The sequence below is a fragment of the Kryptolebias marmoratus genome, linkage group LG5 (assembly GCF_001649575.2).
Source record: "Kryptolebias marmoratus isolate JLee-2015 linkage group LG5, ASM164957v2, whole genome shotgun sequence".
Lineage (NCBI taxonomy): Eukaryota > Metazoa > Chordata > Actinopteri > Cyprinodontiformes > Rivulidae > Kryptolebias > Kryptolebias marmoratus.
In genome coordinates, this window is record NC_051434.1 from 21,586,331 (window position 1) to 21,606,530 (window position 20,200).

The following is a 20,200-nucleotide window of genomic DNA, read 5'->3' on the forward strand; positions in this document are numbered from 1 at the left end:
TCTTACTGCGTCCAACCTCAGCAGCGATGGCCCGTTGTGAGAGGCCTTGCTTATGCAGCTCAACAATCCGACCACGTTCAAAGTCAGTGAGCTTTTTTGTTTTTGCCATCAGGAGGTCTTGACAGTGTAAAGACTTGACAGAAAATGACATGAAATACAGATTTTTGCACAGCTTTTGGCTTTTAAAGACTATGGTCTTAAACTTTTGAGTGTAAATATGCAGTTTGCAGAAAATTCCCTGCTCAAAAGTTCTTGTCTCTTGGACTGATTTTTTCCTTTAACATTGTGACGCTCTACTTAGAACCTTCTTAAGATCCAATAGTGAAAAATGCAAATTCTTGCAATTTTTTGACTGGTCTTAAGATTTTGATCAGGAGTGTATATATGTATATATATATATACGTTACTGAGTTTCAAGTTTCAATCTTTTTTCAAATGTAATGTAGTGTTTTACGGGAATTTGATCCTTGACTTCAAATAGAAAAATAAAAGAAAATCCAATCAAATATAAAATCAGTCAATGCTTTTGAATTTTGGTGCAACAGAGATATTAAAATAATAATAATGACACTGGCCATGACAGTTTCATTAAAGGGGACCTATTATGCAAAATTCATTTTTTTTGTACTTCCATTTGGGTGTCTACTGCTTCCAGAAACAGTCCAAGCACAAAAAACCAAAAGTAAAACACCAATAATTTTTGACAATAAGTAAATGTTTTCTGGTGTCTGCAAAAGGACCTGTTTAAAAAAACCTCAGGATTGTTGCATCAGGATTCTTGTTACCTAGCAACCTGAAGCCAAGCCCAGCCCCTCACCTAGCAACCCAAGTGGAACTCCACCCACTTCATTACAAGAAGACCATCACATTTGTCCTGCTGGTTTTACCGCTGAACCATGTCTGCCTGAAAAGAAAAATGTTTTGTTCTCGGCTGCAATATAGAACATGTACTGCTGTTGTCCCAACCCACTACCAGTCAGGTTTCAGACCCACATATTGCCGCTCTCCTACTTGACAAGTGTTGGTTCAGAACCGCTAAGTAGGCAGACTGACTGAGTACAAGATTACAGGACTTACTTTAGTTAAACACGTCCCTTTGGGTAAATTAGTTTTAGTCTTTTCTAGGGGTACCATACTTTTTGTGAAGGCCAGTTTCACTAGTTCTTTTATTATTATTATTGTTTCAAAAGCAATGACAGATGTCCATTACTTGACTTGCATTTTTTTTCCTTCTTTCTTTTTATTGTCCGTTTCAAGTTATTTCAGTGACCATGGTAGGCTTTTCTTTCTTTAACAAAAGCTACAAAAGCTACAAACAAATTTGTATATTTGTCTCTTCAGACCAACTGTAAGTTTCCTTTTGTTTCGTCTGCCTCCCATCCCACGGGTCTAAATGAATGGGTTCGGATGTAGTGTGCTATCTGTGGCAGGCTGGAGGAGTTCTGATTTATTTTCACAGCTCAGCCAAACTGACGCTCTGACAGCCCCAATTGTTCCGTAGCCATGATAAATGCCCCATAAACAGGCGCTCCAAGCCTGTTAAATGTGCTCACTTCACATCCACACAAAAAAACAAAAGGCTAGAAAAGCAATGAAAGTGGGCCGCTTCGCTCTTTACTCTCATTTTCAAATTAAAGCTACTAGAATGATGGGAAGAAACCGGTGATTCCAGCCAAAACTACAATAAATGACCCTTTCATGTTCCCTCCTCTATGAGATAAAAATATATTCACAATGCTTTGTTGATCAGTTTTGTGTTATGGTAATACCACATGGCACAATAAGTTGAAAGCATTATGTTGTTGTATAATGGGTTAATTACCTGCTTGAAATACAATCAGGAACACCTGCATGATAATCTGCGCCACTATCCAAACTAAGAAAGTGTCTGATGATAACGCACTCATCATTTGTACGACTATCTTTGTCTCCATCCCCACACACACAGAGTCAGTCTGAGTCAGCACCGCCTCTGTAAATCACAATCACTGGATCTACAGCGAGAGCCTTCAGAAAAGGTGCGAATCTTCCTCTTATCTGACTCCGGTTTCAACAGGAAACCTTTCAGATGGCTGATTGACAGAGCTGAAAAACAAGCATATAAATCAGACTCTGCCTACCCAGTGCACTTCATAGCACCTATCAGTCAACTAAATGGGCCACACACTCAGTGCAAATTTGAACCTATCTGCACTGCAATGGTAGGGGGTGAGGAAAGGTGCAGTAAGGGTCTTATTTCTGTTTATTTTCTGGAAGAAAAGAAAACATTCAAACTTTTATGTAGGAAAGGTTTAGAACCAGGGGTAGAATAAAATTATAACACAGTAAAATTATATTATCTGTTTAAAAAAAGATAAGCTGAACATTTAAACTAATAAAACAATGTACTTTAAACAGATTTCCTTGTAGCCAGTTACACTACTTCATGGTTCCCTTTAGGGGCACTTACCACAAAAAAGGCAAGTTGACTCAACATTATCCAGCTAAAGAAGACACTTAACAGCAGAGGGTTTTTGTATTCATAGCAAGACCACTATTTAGGGTTGTTTAGAAATTTGGTAAGTATTGCAGAATATTATTAGTATTGTGGACATATTAATGTGTATTGCACATGACAGATTTGAATAAAACTCTCAGAAAGTAATCATTGGAAATATAAATACCTGTTTAACCTTTAGAGTCAATCAAATTCAAAATGATCACCACAGCTAAGCAAACTTAGGAAACACAAAATGGGTATAACTCAGTCAATATTCTGACTATTTGGTGTGGTAGTAGCTGTCAGTCATCCTCAACACATACTCCAGCTGCTAAAAGATCATATAAGATATCTCAGTGTTGAAGATCTTGAATAATTTTATTTCCAACGTTTAACCAAAACGACTAAAACTCATAATTTCTCAACACAAGACATTCTTAGTCTGAAACTGGCATTAAAGGCAGCAGGCAATATGCATTCCTCCAAGGAATATAGACCTTCCATGAGCCTGGTAATGTCTGAATGCCATGTTGATGTGTAACATTGCTTGTGTTACTCTTTCAATCAATAAATAAATAACACATGAAGGTTTCAAAAATAATTACTTTTTATCAGAAACATGAACAGTAAACTTTTTGTATCCTCTAATTTATTTTCACCACCAGTCTGTATTTATTTTTACTTCTGCTTTTTGTCTCTTAATCAAAGATACAGTACTCAGCAAGCTGTATTTGTGAAATTGTGGAAAAGTACTAATTAAATCCTCATAAACGAGCACATGGCAGTTCTGACAAATTCTAACTATCTAACAATAACTGAACCCACAGGGTTGCAGTATCACAGTGCTAAACAACCTCTGGTACCCTTTTTATCATGCCTATTACAAAACCTGGGGTTGCACAGCAGATGCTGGATGTTTTCCCAGAAGCCCAGTGGCAGACCAGACCGGTTCTAGAGTGAGATGGGATGCAGAGAGGCTTTCGATCATCTCCCACCAGCACTATCGCTGCTGTGCAGATAACAGCAGAGGAAGCTCACAGATGTGACAGATCACCAACTACAGGTGCAGTCAGAACACCTCTCTGTCATCTCAGCCAAGCATGCACTCATCTTCCCTCTCAGGTCAGCGCTCCACATCATCATCACCATCACAGGACCGCAGCGTTCGAGGCAGCATCAGCCCGTTTGGCAGCATCATTTGTCAAATCTGCTGTATTTGTGGCAACCGAGCTCCTGACCAAAGCTCAAAGGCAGATTATTCCACGAGGTGTCCCTGGTGTGTGTTCAGAAACCCACCAACTGTGACGGTTCCAAATGGCCATCTGAGTGTGTGTTTGTGTGTATGAATGGCAGAGAATGTGCATGTCAGTTCAGAAGTGCTGTCTTATTAAATTATCTTGGCTTTTTACAGCAAGCCCCCACTGCCCCCCTGTTCTCTTTCCATCGCTCTCCTTGGCTAAACATTTGTCTTTCCATTCAGGGCTGAATCTGTATTCCACTGAAACGAGTTCCTGGTGCCAGAGTGAAGGAGTGTGTGCGTGAGTGTGTGCAGTGGGGGTGGGAACAAAGTTCACATCTGTTTTCAGTCTCGCTGCCTGAGTTCAGCAATAAAATAAAGAATCAAAACCTTTCCACAAATTGTACTTAATTTTTCTACATTAAGATTATTTTTTTTCAATAAAGCTAAGAAAGGAGAAGAAAAAAAAAACTTGTTGTATTAGGTTTTTTGGCTGTTGGAAACTTATTTATAATCCTATATTTGAAAAACTTGTTAATTTATGAAAAAAAAAGAAAAAAAAGCTTTTCTTACATTTACTTTGACTTTTATTGTACGGTAAACTGCAAGAACCCATTTATGGCCATATGTAAAAGTTTGTTCTCTTTTTGTTTCCCTTAAATGTTTTTTATTGCACTTTTCAACTTTCCTGAAGCAAGGATTGTTTAGTTTGAGTGAAAAGTATAAAAGTGATTAGCTGATGATTCCTCTGAGAAAGCTTTTTTATGCAGTAAATGTACCTAATGTGAGCAGAATTCAGAACAAGGGCACTTTCTGTCTGACACAGTCCTCGTGCTCCTCATCGGATCTGATGGAATCACACCTACTGAGAGCTACATCCCGATTGGTCAGGTGACTGTTTACCTATCAACACTCCATTAAGCTGAAAGAGTGACTCCTATCACAAGGTGCATCACTTTGCCTTTAATCACCCTGACAGCTGGGGAGCCATGTTCTGTCAGTATATTTAAACAAAGCCAGGCTGTAAAAAACTGATACCATCTGATCTGGACATTTTTTAGCTTTAAATGAGAGATGGAACCAATTTATTCTGTATCAACTCAGATTTGAACCAAACAATCTCAAATGACTAGCTAATTAGTAACTTAAACAAAATGCTAACTAAAAGCTAAAAAAACAGTAAAAGGCTGGCTAAAAGTAGCGAAAGGTTGACTAAAAGTGAAAAGTATCAAAAGGCTAGCTTGAAGCAAAAAGGAACAGATTGGTGGGTAAAAGCTAAAAGTAGAAAAATGTTAACTAGAAACTAAAGACAACAAAAGATTGGCTAAAAATTAAAAGCAGCAAAAGGCTGGCTAAAAGCTAAAAACAACAAAAGGCTAGCTAAAAGCAAAAAGTAACAGAATGGTAAGTAAAAGCTAAATGTAGCAGAATTGTACCTAAAATGTAAACCTAAATGTAGCATAAAATGACAAAAATAAGCCAAGAATGTTGAGGCAGATTTCAAAGAAAACAAGATTTTTGAAGAAACTGAAAAGATCTCTGTATTTCTATGGGGAAAATGTTTGTAAACAAAGAAAAATATTTAAAAAGTAAAAAAAAAGTTACAAAAATAAAGAGCAAACATCACAGAACCAATCTCCTGAATGAGCTGAATGATTTGATATATGAATGGCTAAAATAGCACAAGGTATGCAGAAATCATTAGACTGCAAAAAACCTACAGGAAAACAATAGCATGAATGCTGAATCAGCATTCTCACTATTAATTTTTCCTGTGAGAAATATGAGCAGATATCAACATTCAGACTGTTCACACCTGCAGCTCCACATCAACCTTCTGTCCAACTTATCCAGTTTTTGCCCTGAAAAGTACTCCTTACAGTTTTTGGGAGAGCAATAAAATGCTGTCACAGATAATTAAAGCTTTCAGCCAGCAGCTTTCTGGAAACAAGAGCCAGGAAGTTTTACAGCAGCTCTGCTGACAATCAAACTGTCTTCAGTCCAAGTTGATTGTATAAAGTTTAGTGGACTTGTTTTTCCCCCTCAGAATGTGTGACAGGTTGCCAGAGCCAGATATTTAAATGCTTATAAAGGTAGAGATCAATCCAGACCTATACGTATGAATGCAAGCAGTAGCAAAATCAATCATATTTATAAGGTTTCTCCTGGTCAGCAGAGCATGTCCCTGATTTAATTATGCTGTAATTGTGCCTTGTATGCAAAGTCACAGCAGTTAGCCAACAAAGTGATGCCATTGTTAAACCAATGTTTGTCAGAGTTTTTGGCTAAGATCATCTGATGCTGAAAAATGACATGGTTGTACATAATTTAACCAAATCTTGAAAATAATATTTTATGCAATCTCATGCAATATCACTGTGGTGGAAATGACTCTCAGCTTCTAACACATCAAATTTTGACTTAGTTAAAGCCATTTTTGTGTCGGCTAATGTTGACAGGGGCGGTTGTGGCCTAGTGGTTAGAGCAGTCATCCTCTAATGAGATAGTTGCAAGATTATATTCCAACAGTATGTCACATGGCAAAGTGTCCCTAGGCAAGATACTAAACCCCTCACTGCCTCTGATGTGTGCTCCATCAATGTATGAAGTGATCCAAAGCACTGATTATAGACTCTATAGAACAATTTGAGATGCCTTGTTGAGATGTAGAGATGTATGTGTGTGGATGAGTAAATATGAAGGCACATATTGTGTTGTAAAGCGCCCTGAGTGGCTTAGTTGGCTAGAAAGGTGCTATATAAGTACAATCCATTTACCATTAGCTGTGGCAGCCATCTTGAATTTGATTGACTCTAAAAGTTATTCAGGTGTAAATGTACATAGAATGATTATTTTTTGAGAGTTTCATTAAAATCCATCTGGTGACTTTTGAGATATTTTACTAACAGACAAAAAGTGTTGACTCCGAAAATTTTAAGCAAAGATCTCTTAATGGGAAGCATTAGGAATATGTGTTGTGAATAGTTGTCAGTTACAACCTCACCCAAATGCAGGACAATATCTGCCAAACTGATTGAATTACAGACATTTTTGTATTTTCTATGGTCCACTGGCTGTGATAGCAGTCTTGAATTGGGTTTGCTCCAAAAGTTAATCAGTTGTAGAGATACATTCAATGATTCATTTATTTTTTGTTCTAAGTTTCATTACAATTCGTCAAGTGGTTCATGAGATATTTTGCTCACAGACACCTGTATACGTGCTCACCCCACACATGGGCCATAAATAATACAAAACAATGGGTGGTAGATAATAACATGCTGCCAAATTTAAAAGAACATACAAAACAAAGGTTTCTGATCATCAATAAAATTGTTCTTTTATCTTCGTGTGGGTTTTCTTTCAAAACCCAATTTCTGTCAATTCTCTGCATCTGACAAAAAATGAATAAAATAAAATTCAGCAGCAGCAAAACAAATTTCACCAAAAAAACAATTTTATTTATTGATTACGTCACCAGCGACTCCATGAATCAGCCTGCTCTGAGATATACTAACTAACAGCCTTTGATTCTTTATTATGAGCTCATAACCAAACACAAAACCATAACACAGGGTTTGGAACGTTCCATGTTTAATGAAAACTGGAAGCTGTTGTATTAAATGTTTATAGGTTTCAAGGAAAACAAATCATGAAGCATCAGGTTTGTCACACTGAATAATAACTGAGCAAAGACAAATACATCAAAGTGCTGTTCTTTGTAAATTCAGCCTGAAGCAAAAAAGATCTGAACAAAAAGCACATCAAATATTGTGCTTCACTGCAGAAACAAACCTTTTCTTTAGATCTTTATTGTTTTAGCCTACTCTGTCAAAGATTTTAGATTCTTATCTCCAGCTGGCGATGGCGGATGGTAATGTTTTTGTCTGTGTCTGTCTGTTACCAAAATAACAAATTTTATTAAAACTTGCATAAAGTAATCATTGGATGTACACCTGATTAACTTTTGGAGTTAACCAATTCAGGATGGCCAACCACAGCCAACTGAGCTTCAGAAAAAAAAAAAAAAACAGAAGAAGGGCTGTCTTGGTTCACATGCCTCTGCCAAATTCTCATTTTCAAGAATGGGAGACCAGAGGATGTGTTCCAATCAGTTTCCCCAATCAGTCTACATTTGTTTTGTGAACTTGGAGAAGGCAGCTGACTGTGTTCCCCAGGGTACCCCGTGAGTATGGGATTGGGGGTCTGCTGTTACAAGCCATTCAGTCCCTATACAAATGTAGTCTGGTTCACATTGCCAGCAATAAGTTAGATCTGTTCAGGGTGTGAGTTGGACTCCACCAGGGCTGCCTGTCGTCACCAATTCTGTTCATAACTTTTCTTGGTGCAGCCAGGGAATAGATGGGGTCTAGTTTGGTGGCCTCTGAATTCCGACTCTGGTAATTGTAGATGACGTGGTTCTGTTGGCATCATCGTGCTGTGATCTTCAGCTCTCACTGGAGCACTTTGCAGTTGAGCGTGAAGCAGCTGAGATGAAAATGAGAACCTCCAAATCTGAGGCCATGGTCCTCGGTCAGAAAAGGGTGGACTGCTCTCTCCTGGTGGGGAGTGAGGTGCTGATTCAAGTGGAGGAGTTTAAGTATTTCGAGTTTTGTTCTTGAGTGAGGGAAAAATGGAGCACGAGATTGACAGGCAGATCAGTGCAGCTTCAGTACTGCTTAATCTGTAACAGTCCATTTTGGTGAAGAGGGAGCTGAGCTGCATGACGAAGCTCTCTGTTTACCAGTCAGTTCACATTTCTTCTCTCACTCACGGTCACAAAGTCTGGGTAGTGACCGAAGGAACAAGATCTTGAATACTGGCAGTTGAAATGAGTTTTTTTCCACAGGGTAGCTGGACTTTCCCTGAGAGACAGAGTGAGAAGTTCGGCTATTCAGGAGAGACTCCGAGTAGCTTGTTGCAGGGAGAGGAAACAGAACAAAATATAATAAAACAAAAAAACTTGTCTCTGTTATCTTAATAAATACATTTATACTGTAAGAACAATATGATGGAAAAAAAGTTGTGATTTTTGACACTATGACATTTTAACACCAGGGTCTGCCTTGAAACTGGTTATCGACCCAAGCTTAACTACAACTGAATAACTTTTTGAGCCAACCCAATTCAAAATGTCCAACAAAGCCAACTGTCCTTAGAAAACACAAAAAATAACTATAGATCAGCCAGATTTTGTCCTACAAGTTACAGCAGCCTGTAGCTGAGAGTCATCTCATGAATCACTGAATGGATATTACTGAAACTGCTGAGTTAATGAAAGAGTATTAAACACATCTGGAGCTGGCCAGGTATTTTTTTATTTTGTAACAGGCCTTATTTTTGCATATTATTTGTAAATTGTGAGTCTGGATTTATGAAAGAGTAATTTTAAAACAAGACTGATTCCTGAGTGGTCTGTTTTTTTATTATTATTTATTAGGAAGTAAATAATTAGTTTAAATTAGTTTATGCTTTATGTATTCAGCATACAATAAAAATCACAGCAACGACAAAGATAATTTTACTGCTTTTTTATTTTGATTTTTATGTATGGTCATTTATTAGACATGTTCAGTATCTTTTTCTTTTGTAATTTGACATGTTGTTAAACTCAGCATTTCACAAATTATATTGTCAAATTTTGGACTGCCATGATTTTTTAAAGCTTTTATATTATTGTTATTATTATTTAGATTTTTATCTCTGGTTGTGATTTTAAGCTGTAGAACATGGAACTACTACAGCAATATTAAAAAGACAAAAAAAAATAATCAAAAACACATGAAAGAAATAAAAAAGCTAAACAAAACATAAGCTTTGTTTTTAATTTGATGCTTGAAATCTCAACAAACATCTATTCTATCAGCACTGACGTGTGACAGATGTTCTGGTTCTGATTAGACTGATTGGAACATTCCACGCTCCACAGAAAGTGAAACAGTAAGATATATACTTTTAATAAGTGTAAAGCGTAAAACAAGAAGATGAAAAACCTAATCACCAACAGTCAGGAAGTAAAATTGGATTACTTTTTGTTGCCTAACAATTTCTCACAAGGTGGGCTCATGCACTGCTCCTGTTCAGCCCATGTGTGAAGGAGGCGGCACTCAACCCATCAATAATTTATCTGTGAGCAGTTTCTGTATGTACGTCACCCAGTTCAACCCTTACTCTCAGCTATTCTTAGGAACAACACAGCAGAAAGGAGCAGCTAAAATAAGAATGAAAAAACACCAACACAGATAACATGTTTATCAAGTTTTTACAATAATAATTCTTCAGATTTGATTTCAAAATGACTGTTATGTTTTATTAGATACAGAATGGTCCAAAACTCTGACATCCTTTGTGAAACCATTCCAGTTTAGCATCTTAGAAGGTTCCACAAATCCTCCCAAACCTATATTTGAAAACTGATCAGAAACATTGCTGTCCATCCACTATAATGATATGAAGATGTAAAGCAACTGAAAATGTGAAAAACTAATTCAGGTTTTAAGTCAGAGCTTACACAGTTTGTACATGTAATGTAATTTTTCTCTCTTTTTAAATCATTTTACATAATAATGTAAAACAAAAACATTTACCTTCATTAAATGTAGGTATACCTTATTATGAGCCCCTGCAAAGACACCCCCCCACCCACTATATATATATATATATATATATATATATATATACATATGTATATATTTATAGTTCAACTATGGCTCAAATATTGGAACAAAAAACAATCTTAATTTGTAGCAGTTTTGACTGTTTAAATTTAAAGTATGTAATATTACCCAAGTAAACGTATTCCTTTGTAATGTTTTTTATCCTTCTCCATTATGGCTTCAACACAGTTAGAGGATTATTACAGACAGATAACCCAGTTTGTTTGCTAAAATGGTACATCATGTTTCTAAGAGCTTGACATAAACCATGAATTAATTTTTAGGGTCTCATCCAGTTCTTTATGAAGTAGAAAACAGTTTAATTGTCAGAACAAATGTCATGCTGTCTTTTTGCGTTTGAAGTGCAGTGAAGACTAATGAATTTGCATATTACAATTAATTATTTAGCGAGAAAGCAATGTTGGTACAAAAATCAGCCTCTCCAAGAACAGAAAAAAAACTGAAAAAATGAAAGGTTTCTCTGACTGTACAAATATAAAGATAGTGAAATGACAAAAGGCTCTCATGTGGACTAGACTGAAACAGTGGATGTTCTTGAGGGTTAGAGGATTTCACTGAAACACTTTTGGAATGCTGGAAAAAAAATCTAAGAAAAAAAAAATCAATCAAAATGTGAAATGCAGACATCAGACATCACATTATCAAGGTCTGCATGCTCTGCTTACCATTAAAAATTCTTCAGTATAGCTAATAGAGTTTGAAATAACAAGCCTATTGGGGGCCTATTATCACTCTAACCAAGTTTACAAAAGTACATTTAGGCCCCCTTCACACTAGATGACACCTCCTTCAGTCTTAAGACAATCACGATGTAGCTACGATCTTAGTAGTCACCAAATTTCTTTTTCTTGTTGTTTTCCATGTCTTTGAGTAATTCTCTTGTGTCCTCACCACATTCTACACATCAGCAGCTCGTTTCTACAATAAAACTGTTATGAGCACAATTTTCTTGGAATGTGTCAAAATCATGTCAGCATGATGTGACGTTTCTGTGCCTGCAGGATCAATTTCAGCCTTGCTGTGGGGAAGGAAACAATATCAGTAGCATGGTAAGATGTAGGTGAAGATGTTTTCTGTGCAGTGGGGAAGGAAACAATATCAGTAGCATGGTAAGATGTAGGTGAAGATGTTTTCTGTGCAGAACCTTGTTCAGCAGGCCTGACCATGACGAGAAGATCTTCCTGCTTTGTGTCCAAATAAAGGACAGCTGAGTCCAGCTCAGTATTTATTGACTTTATGAAGAACGTAAATTGGTTGCTACAGCCTCAAGGTGAGAGCATGGTAAATTGACTGTACTTATATAGCACCTTTCTACCCAACCATGCCACTCAAAATGCTTTACAACACAATCTGGGCCCTCGTTTACCCATCCACACACACATTTATACAGCATTCTAGTGTATTACACTTCTGCAAAGATAATCTGAATAAATTTGTCCATTGAGACTAATCAGTGTTTTAGATCACATTACTACACCAATGGGGCACATTGAAATGAAATGAGAGGTTCACTGGCTTGGCCAGTCCTGCTTCAAACTCTAATGACCAAGCCATGCCATGGCATGGATACGCTGACACTGTTGCCATCATGCTCCCATATGCTTCATCAAGGCCCTGATGTACTGCCATCAATTAATATGAGTCCCTGCAAAGCAGGGTCATCATCCAATGTAAAAGAGGCCCTAGAAACCACCACTGTACAGTGCCAAGGAACTGGCTATTTTTTTCTCTTTTTTTTCTTTTGGCTGTTCCCCTTTTCTGGGGTCACCACAGTGAGTCATTCTCCTCAACCTAACTCTGTCTTCTGTCCTCACTCGAAATACATCCATGTCCTCTCTAACTGCATCCATGCAGCTCCTCTATAGCCTTCCTTTTTGTCTTTTTCCTGGCAGCTGCAAACATCCTTCTACCAATGTACCCGCTGTCCCTCCTCTGCACATGTCCAAACCATCTCAGTCTGGCCTCTCTAACTTTATTTCTCAGTCTTTCAACCTGTGCTGTACCTCTGATGACCTCATTCCTAATCGTATCCATCCTTGTCACTCTCAAGGGGAACCTCAACATCTTCAGCTCTGCCACTTCCAGTTCTGTCTCCTGTCTTTTTGTCAGTGCCATTGTCTCTAAACCATACAACATAGCTGGTCTCACTACTGTTTTGTAAACCTTTCCTTTGACCTTTGCTGCCACCCTTTTGTTACAAATCACTCCTGAAACTTTTCTCCACCCTGCCTGGACTCTCCTCTTCACCTCTTTACCACACTCCCTGTTTTCCTGCACAGTCAACTGTGAATACTCGAAGTCCTGCACCTTTGTGACCTCTGCTCCTTGTAGCCTCACTGTTCCGCCTGCCTCCCTCTCATTCACACACATGTCAGGGTTTCCCCCAGTATACTATAAGCCTGGCGGGCCGCCAGGCTAAGCTCAGCTTCTTTATTATAAATGTCATTTTTTCTTCTTGTTTTTTTCCACCCGAACCCCCAAAACCGCTACCTTTATCTACCTCACTGTGCGAAGGTGTGCGCGACAACAGTGACGCAATTGCACTGTCCCCGCCCCTGCGCGAAGGTCCTGCACAGTGTTGCATCATGCACCTTTTGTAACTTGGTGTGGACCGTGCGTGCCGCGCTCCGTTCAAAATGGACAGATCTGTCACTCCTACAGATCTGTCACTCCTACAGCTCACCTCACCACTGTCCTGCAGTCCTCATACATGTCCTGTACCAGTCTAACATACTTTTCTGCCACTCCAGATTTCCTCATACAACACCACAGCTCTTCCCTCAACACCCTGTTGTATGTTTTTTCTAATCCTATAAGTTCTTTCTGACCCAATCTATACTTCTCCAGGCAAAGATGGCATCTGTGGTACTCTTTCTTGGCAGAAAACCATACTGCTGCTCTCAAATCGTTACCTCTTGTCTAAGTCTAGCTTCCGCAACTCTCTCCCAGATCTTCATTGTGTGGGTCGTCAGCTTAATTCCCCTGTAGTTGCTACAACTCTATAGAACGTGAATACTTCTCCTCCATTCTTCAGGTATTTTCTCACTCTCAAAAATGCCAATACATAATCAAGCCTAAAACCTCACAGCCATCTCTCCTAGACATTTCCATACCTCCACTGGAATGTCATTAGGTCCAACTGCCTTCCCCTTCTCCATCCTCTTCAAAGCTTTCCAAACTTCATCCTTACTAACTTTGTCCACTTCCTGGTCCACAGTTTTGGTGACCTCTACTCTTCTTTCCCTTTCATTCTCTTCTTTCATTAGCTACTCAAAGTACTCCTTCAAATACAAGTCCTTCTCTCCCTCCTTAGTGTCCAGCCTCTTGTACAACTCATCATACGGCTCCTGTTTAGTCTTTGCTACCTCCCTTTTTGTCCTTTGTTGCATCTCCCTATATTCCTGTCTACTCTCTTCAGTGCTCTCAATGTCCCATTTCTTCCTGGCTAATTTCTTCCTCTGGATAACTTCCTGCACTTCACTATTCCGCCACCAGGTTTCCTTATCATCTTTCTTCTGTCCTGATGACACACCAAGTACCTTCCTACCTGTCTCTCTAAAAACTGTTGTTGCTGTTGCCCAGTCATCTGGAAGCTTTCTTACACAGAGCCTTTAACAGCTCCTGTCTGAACTCCTTACAACATTCTTTCTTTTTCAACTTCCACCATTAGGTCCTCTTCTCTGCCTTTACTCTTTTCCTCTTCTTCATCACAACGGTCATCCTACACACCATCATTTGATGCTGTCTGGCCACATTCTCACCTGCTACAACCTTAAAGTCCACAATCTCTCTCAGGTTACCTCTTAAGGAACTGTCTATGAACATTATAAAAACAATGTAAAACTACAATCAACATGTTTAACCTCCACATTCCAGCAGTTCTGTTTGTGTAATTTTAACACAGCAACAAAAGCAATAAAAGCACCCAGTAAGACAAATGAGTTCAGACACAAAGAAAATGGTTAAACTATATACATAATGGAGTTCCAGATAGCAGCATGGATAAAGCCATCTTAATGGACTGAAGCAAACTACTGGGTTTTAAATCTGTATTCTGCTATAACTTGAACTGTAATAACCTTTTCAGCAGAAATAAACATGTGCACACATATTGCACATATCAAGCAGATTGGCTTCTCAAATATCTTTTCTTTTTATTTTTGGAACCATGTTTTACATAAAGACATTCATGTCAGAAGCCAATCTTGGGAAAAGTGAAGGGGTGATGCATTTTCTCTCAACCCGCCTTCAGTTCCACCCTAATGGATTCTTACATTTGCCCACTCGATTGGTTGGAGCTTCATTTTGCAGATTGCTTTCTCTTTGCTAAAACAAAGAGGGCAGTCCCCGCTGACAAATCAAACTGCTGGCAGTGACCAAAGAGAGGGCAGGAATCTCAGAAAACAAACACCCACAATAAATCAAACGTGATTTCACACGATGATCACAGATGGTATTAGCGAAGAGGGCTCCTACAATTTCTTTCCCCGGTGATTCACACATTTCCCAAGCTGCTGTCAACACGTCTCCAAAATAGCCTTCAGCCAATTAGAAATGCAAATAAAAACATGGCCCGAGACCAGTTCTGGAGATTCCTGAACTAATTGACAGGTGAAGAATCAGGAACTTGTGTACAGAAATCACTATGATTGGCTCACAAATATATTCTCAAAAATATGCAGACAATTTTTTTCTGGTAAATCCTTAAAAAACACAGGAATAGTTATGGGTAAAACCTTTACCCCTTTCACTTTATACTTAAAACTGCTGCATGTTTTAAAGTGGGTAATTGCACATGATAACCCCCCATGCCAACAAAATTAGGCGCACTAATGAGAGACTTACCCCACTGTAGAGGAGCGAGTTGTAGATGATCCAGGACCAGCTGGTTGAGCGCACCTTCCACGCTGGCCTCCCCACAGCGCTGCAGAGATGGGTGGCTCATGTTAAAGACAACTGCATAAGATTAGAGATCACCAAACATGGAAAACTCAACACATGGAGTTGAACAAATTTTACTGGATAACAAACATGGATGGCTCAGCTCAAAGCTCTTAAAAATGTCACAAGGTGGATTAGAATCATGTCTTGGGTGACCTGCAGGAACTAAGTAAAATAGAAGCTCTGACTCAATAAAACACTTAGCATACAAGATAAGATAAGGTAAGATAATTACTGTATGTAGTATTAAATACTGTCTTTTTTATTAGAAAGCTGGGTTATAAAAAAAACAAAATAAGAGCCACAGACAAAAGTCCATTTACCACCTGTGAACTTGATCCTGCTTTTTTTGTTGCACATTTTAATGTCTTTTACAGTGTCATCAGAAAGTGTTAAAACTCTTTTCACTTTTTTTTTGTTTTGTTATGATGCAGCCTGATGCTAAATTTGTTTTATTATTCTGTCTCATTATTGTACACTCAGCACCCTTTAAAGTGGAAATGAAAACAGAGTTTTGTAACAAACTGAAACATTAGACATGTGTTTATGAGTAGTCAGAGCTTTTGCAGCAACACTTCATATTCAGCTCAGGTTCCTCCCAGTTCTCTTGATCTCTGCTGAGATGTTTCTAAACCTTGATTGGAGTCCACTTGTGGTAGATTAAACTGATTGGACTAAATTTGAAAAGGCACACACATATCTAAAGAAGGCCTCCTAGCTGTGTATCAAGGAAAAACCAAAACAGGACATTCAAAAGCTCAGAGACAGGACTATTGCGGAGAACAGATTTGAGGAAAGCTACAAAAATAAATCTGCTGCACTGAAGGTTCCAACCAAGACTCCTCCAAAAGTTAGTCAGTCAGCCACTCTGACCAAATCAGAGAAGTGTCTTAGTGAGAGCTACTGTTACAGTCTGTGACAGTAGCATAAACCCCAACTGTACATTAGTATTTTTGATTGATTCTTGATTATTAGATCCCTCATTCATTATCACTCTTATTGTTCTTTTCATTTAGCTGCAGAGCATATTGTGTGTTTGATGTTAAGAAAAAATAAACACCTATACAAGCAGCTTAAACCAGCAGTTAGTTTACATCTTTACAACATAGGAAACAAACTCTGAATAAATCAGCACCAACAAATTCCTCAAAAAGATCTTAGAGTTTGGAATCACTAATCATCAGGCAGCTGCTGAGTTCTGCTTTCATTTAGATGTCGAAGCTACACAGATAGCATGTTTCAGTGCTGACAGCATGAAAGTGATGGAGGCGATGGCTATCAGAGTCTGAATACTGCATCCAAACAAATACGGCTGTCAGAGAGCAATTACCCAGATAATATGCGGTGATAAGGACACCGCTGATCATTTACACAGCTGACATTTGGAATAATAGGTATGGCATGAAGCAGCCAGAGCTCCAAACCTGTCTATTTCAGGGAGAGTTTAGTGAAAGAGAAGAAGTCCTCAAACAGAACAGAACCATCATGATGGGAAGGTCTTCTGCTGTTGGACTGCTACCAACATGAACAAATAATGTCTCCCAACAAACAGCTGCACCTGAGCCCTGAGAACCTGGAAGTGTTGTGGCTGTGAAACATGTAATGCTTCAAATTTAGGTTTGGACAGATCACATAACTATCAAGGAAGTCTGTTTTTACCAGCTTCAATCAGGAATGTCATTTCACACAATTTAGGAAGATGAATACTTAACAAATTCAACCAATCTTTTCTGCATATATCTAAACGACACAAAAATGTTTTTAACTTTCCATTAAAACACAGGAAAGTACAATGTATATAAAAGGAATTAAACAGTGTAAAGGTAAGAAATTACCAATTTAAACCTCAATCAGGTGACCGAATTGCTTTAAACTTGTGAAAAAAAACTAACATTTCTGACTTATAAACAAACTGTTCTAGCAGAGCCTTGAAGCTTTGGGAAAACAGGAAAACCTTCACTTCTAAGTTTAGAAATAACACAAATATTTCTATCTAAGGATGACAGCTGAGAACAGAGCAGAGACAAGTCAAACGTTCTGCTCTGTAACTATTCTTCTGACTATAGCAACTTTAGTTGAATTTTTAATAGTAATTTACTAATGATAGCTTTGGTCGGCTGTAATAAAAAAAATGAAAATAAATGAGGCAGTCCTCCAAAACTCTTTTTTTTTTATCAATTTGCTGATTCTTATTAATCTATCCTTATTCACACGTTGCCAAAAAAGTGATGTATGAAACATTTAACCAATGACTGCTTACAGTCTGTTCTTATATTTGTAGATATATAACTGACATCTGATAAGACACTGGACGATATGAGGCAAGACGGATGATTCACTCTAACCATAGCTGCAGCAGTGCAGAGGAATTGAACATGTTGACAACGTCAGTGAAAGCACAGATATTTGAGGGATGCTTAGGTTGTTCTCTGTGCATCGCAGGCACAAGAAAACAAAACCAAAACATTACCACTTCTGAGGGGCTGCACAAAGAACGAAAATAAGAAAGAAAAGGAAAAATATATATTTTTCGGGATATATGAGGAGATGAGATGTAATGTAGAAAAAATTAGATTTTATAGAAGAGGATTTTCATCCAAAACGTAAGAGAAAGATTTTGTGCTTGGTTAAATGAAACATTTGTACCTAACAACATTTTATAGAAATAAAAAGGATGCCCTGAAGTAGGTGGTTGTTTTTTTGTTTTTCTTTTACATTTTTTTAAAGTATGAAAGTTGGTAAATAACTAAATGAGCTTAGAAAACATAAACATCAGTCAATTTAAAAGTAGTCTATTTTCTCTTTTGTTTACAGTGTATAAATATGTACAAGTACAACATACAAAGGCATGCTTCTTAACATGTTTCTGTGGATTAAATCCTTTTCATACATCATTGGGTTACGCAATACTTAAAGTATTGTGTATTCTCCATAAGTTCAACTAAAGAAATGCAAATGAATTGTCTTTGTGTTAGGCTGCTGGTAAAGAGTCTAAAATTCAAATTGAACCTGTTTTTAAAAGTTGCCTGTTATGTGTTCCTTCAGTTTCTGAGTATTTTTATGCACAAATTTACTGCTCAGAGTTTAGTAGCTTAAACAACAAAAACATTCTCTAAAACTAGTTGTGTATAAAACAGAAACCAATTTTTAAAAAGCAGCCAAAGTTCCAAGAAAAACTCTGAAACACCTTTAAAAAGTCTTAAAACCTTTTGATCAAGATAAAACTTATGAAAAAAAGTGTTGATTTGTTGATTCTCAGAATTAATGATACAGAACTTACAGGTGGCTCAACACTTTTGCACAGTAATCTGTGAACAAAACTAATTTATAGCAAAAGCTACACAGGGTTAAATGCTTTAGTATTGAGCTTTCATTTCCCTAAAACACAATGTGTTTATAAAGCCAACAAATTGATACTTAACATGGACCACCAACTAAAAGCTGTGGGGCTTTCAGAACTAATGCAAAAACTGCAATAGAACACCCCCTGCCACGTGTGTGTGTGCGTGTGTATAGTAAAACATCTCCTCAGCATCTCAGAGTAAAAAGCATTTTGCCATTTGGTCTTCCATCTGTCAGGTCAAATGAATTGAACAGAAGGCTACAGGATCCAGATGTGCTCTGACTGATGTTAACAAACATTTAACAGATGAAACACTGTGAAGGTAACAGGGGTTAGAACTTGCAACTTCTTTAGGTCATCCCGAGCCTTACGGCTGGAATGTGGACCAGTCTGTCTGTGAAAGGATATAATGCTCCAACAGATCTCCAGCTTGCTGTTGATGTGGCAGCCTTGGGCCTGCTGTCGCTCCTCCTCCAGCTGTTTGGAGTTAGTGAAGCAAACCGCCTCCTGGTCCAGCTGTGGGACACTCTCAAAGTCAAACTTGTCCACCTGGATGGCCATTCTGCATTAGAAGACAGGAGAAACACTTAGAGATCCATGGTTGTGCTTGTATACAGTAATTACTTTTTTTTTATTTGTTAGGAAAATAATAGGAATTACTTCTATATTTGTGCCATGAAAAATATTTTGCAATGCATTTACAGGAATATGTATTTCATATGCTGTATGTGTACGGTGCAAGAGATGAATCCACACGTTTTCTATGGCACTTCAAAAAGGTATAAAGAACAGCTGCTACTGCCAGTTGGTGAGAGTGAGGATGAGGTATCATATAGCGATAAGGAAGATGAGGTCATATTGACAATCCGGCAGGGAGAGAGTGAATAAGAGGATGGAGATGAAGATAGAAATGAGGATGAAGACGGAAGTACCACGATAGTAGAAAATCAACAGGAAGCAGATCAGAGGGAGAATGATGAATTTGATTAAGATCTAAATGTAGGTAAAGTAGCAGGCTTAATTACAATTGGATGATTGGTAAATTATTATAGTGCATGTAATTTGTAACTTTTCTATGTCTTGACAATGGTTGTTTTTTCGTATGTACTTGTATACATGCAGGTCTTTGTGTGTGTACAAACATGCTTGACAGAATAAGGTGCATATTAAGATAAAGTTGTGCTTGATGTTTTACCTTGAAACAACACTGACTGTAATGTTTTGATACAATAATTTAATATGATATTTTGGTTATGTTTGTGTTCCATGACGGCATATTGTGTGAAAGTATATATGGAGATGTGAGTTTTTATTAAATCTGAAATGTGCAATGCATGGGAAACTATATAAACCTGTTTTTTTAAATGTTTGGTTACAGAAATAGATGTTTTCTATAAATATATATTTTTGTTTTTGCATAACAATGTCAAACTGATTTGTCCATTATGGTACAATGTTGCCTTGAGGCAACACACTTTTAATTCATAAAAAATAATGTATTGACAATGTTAAACTGTCTATAT

The 20,200-nt window shown here is 37.8% G+C and overlaps 1 protein-coding gene across 2 annotated transcripts in view; it reads right to left on the reverse strand.

The window, feature by feature from the left end:
- trappc9 (trafficking protein particle complex 9) overlaps positions 1–20,200 on the reverse strand; it is a 336,991-nt gene that overhangs the window by 86,410 nt on the left and 230,381 nt on the right. For both annotated transcript variants that reach the window (XM_017431170.2, XM_017431169.2), the window contains 2 exons: positions 19,086–19,239; positions 15,239–15,329 (listed from right to left, as the gene is read on the reverse strand). In XM_017431170.2, coding sequence (XP_017286659.1) covers positions 15,239–15,329; positions 19,086–19,239 — 245 coding nt within the window. The remainder of the gene's footprint in view (positions 1–15,238; positions 15,330–19,085; positions 19,240–20,200) is intronic.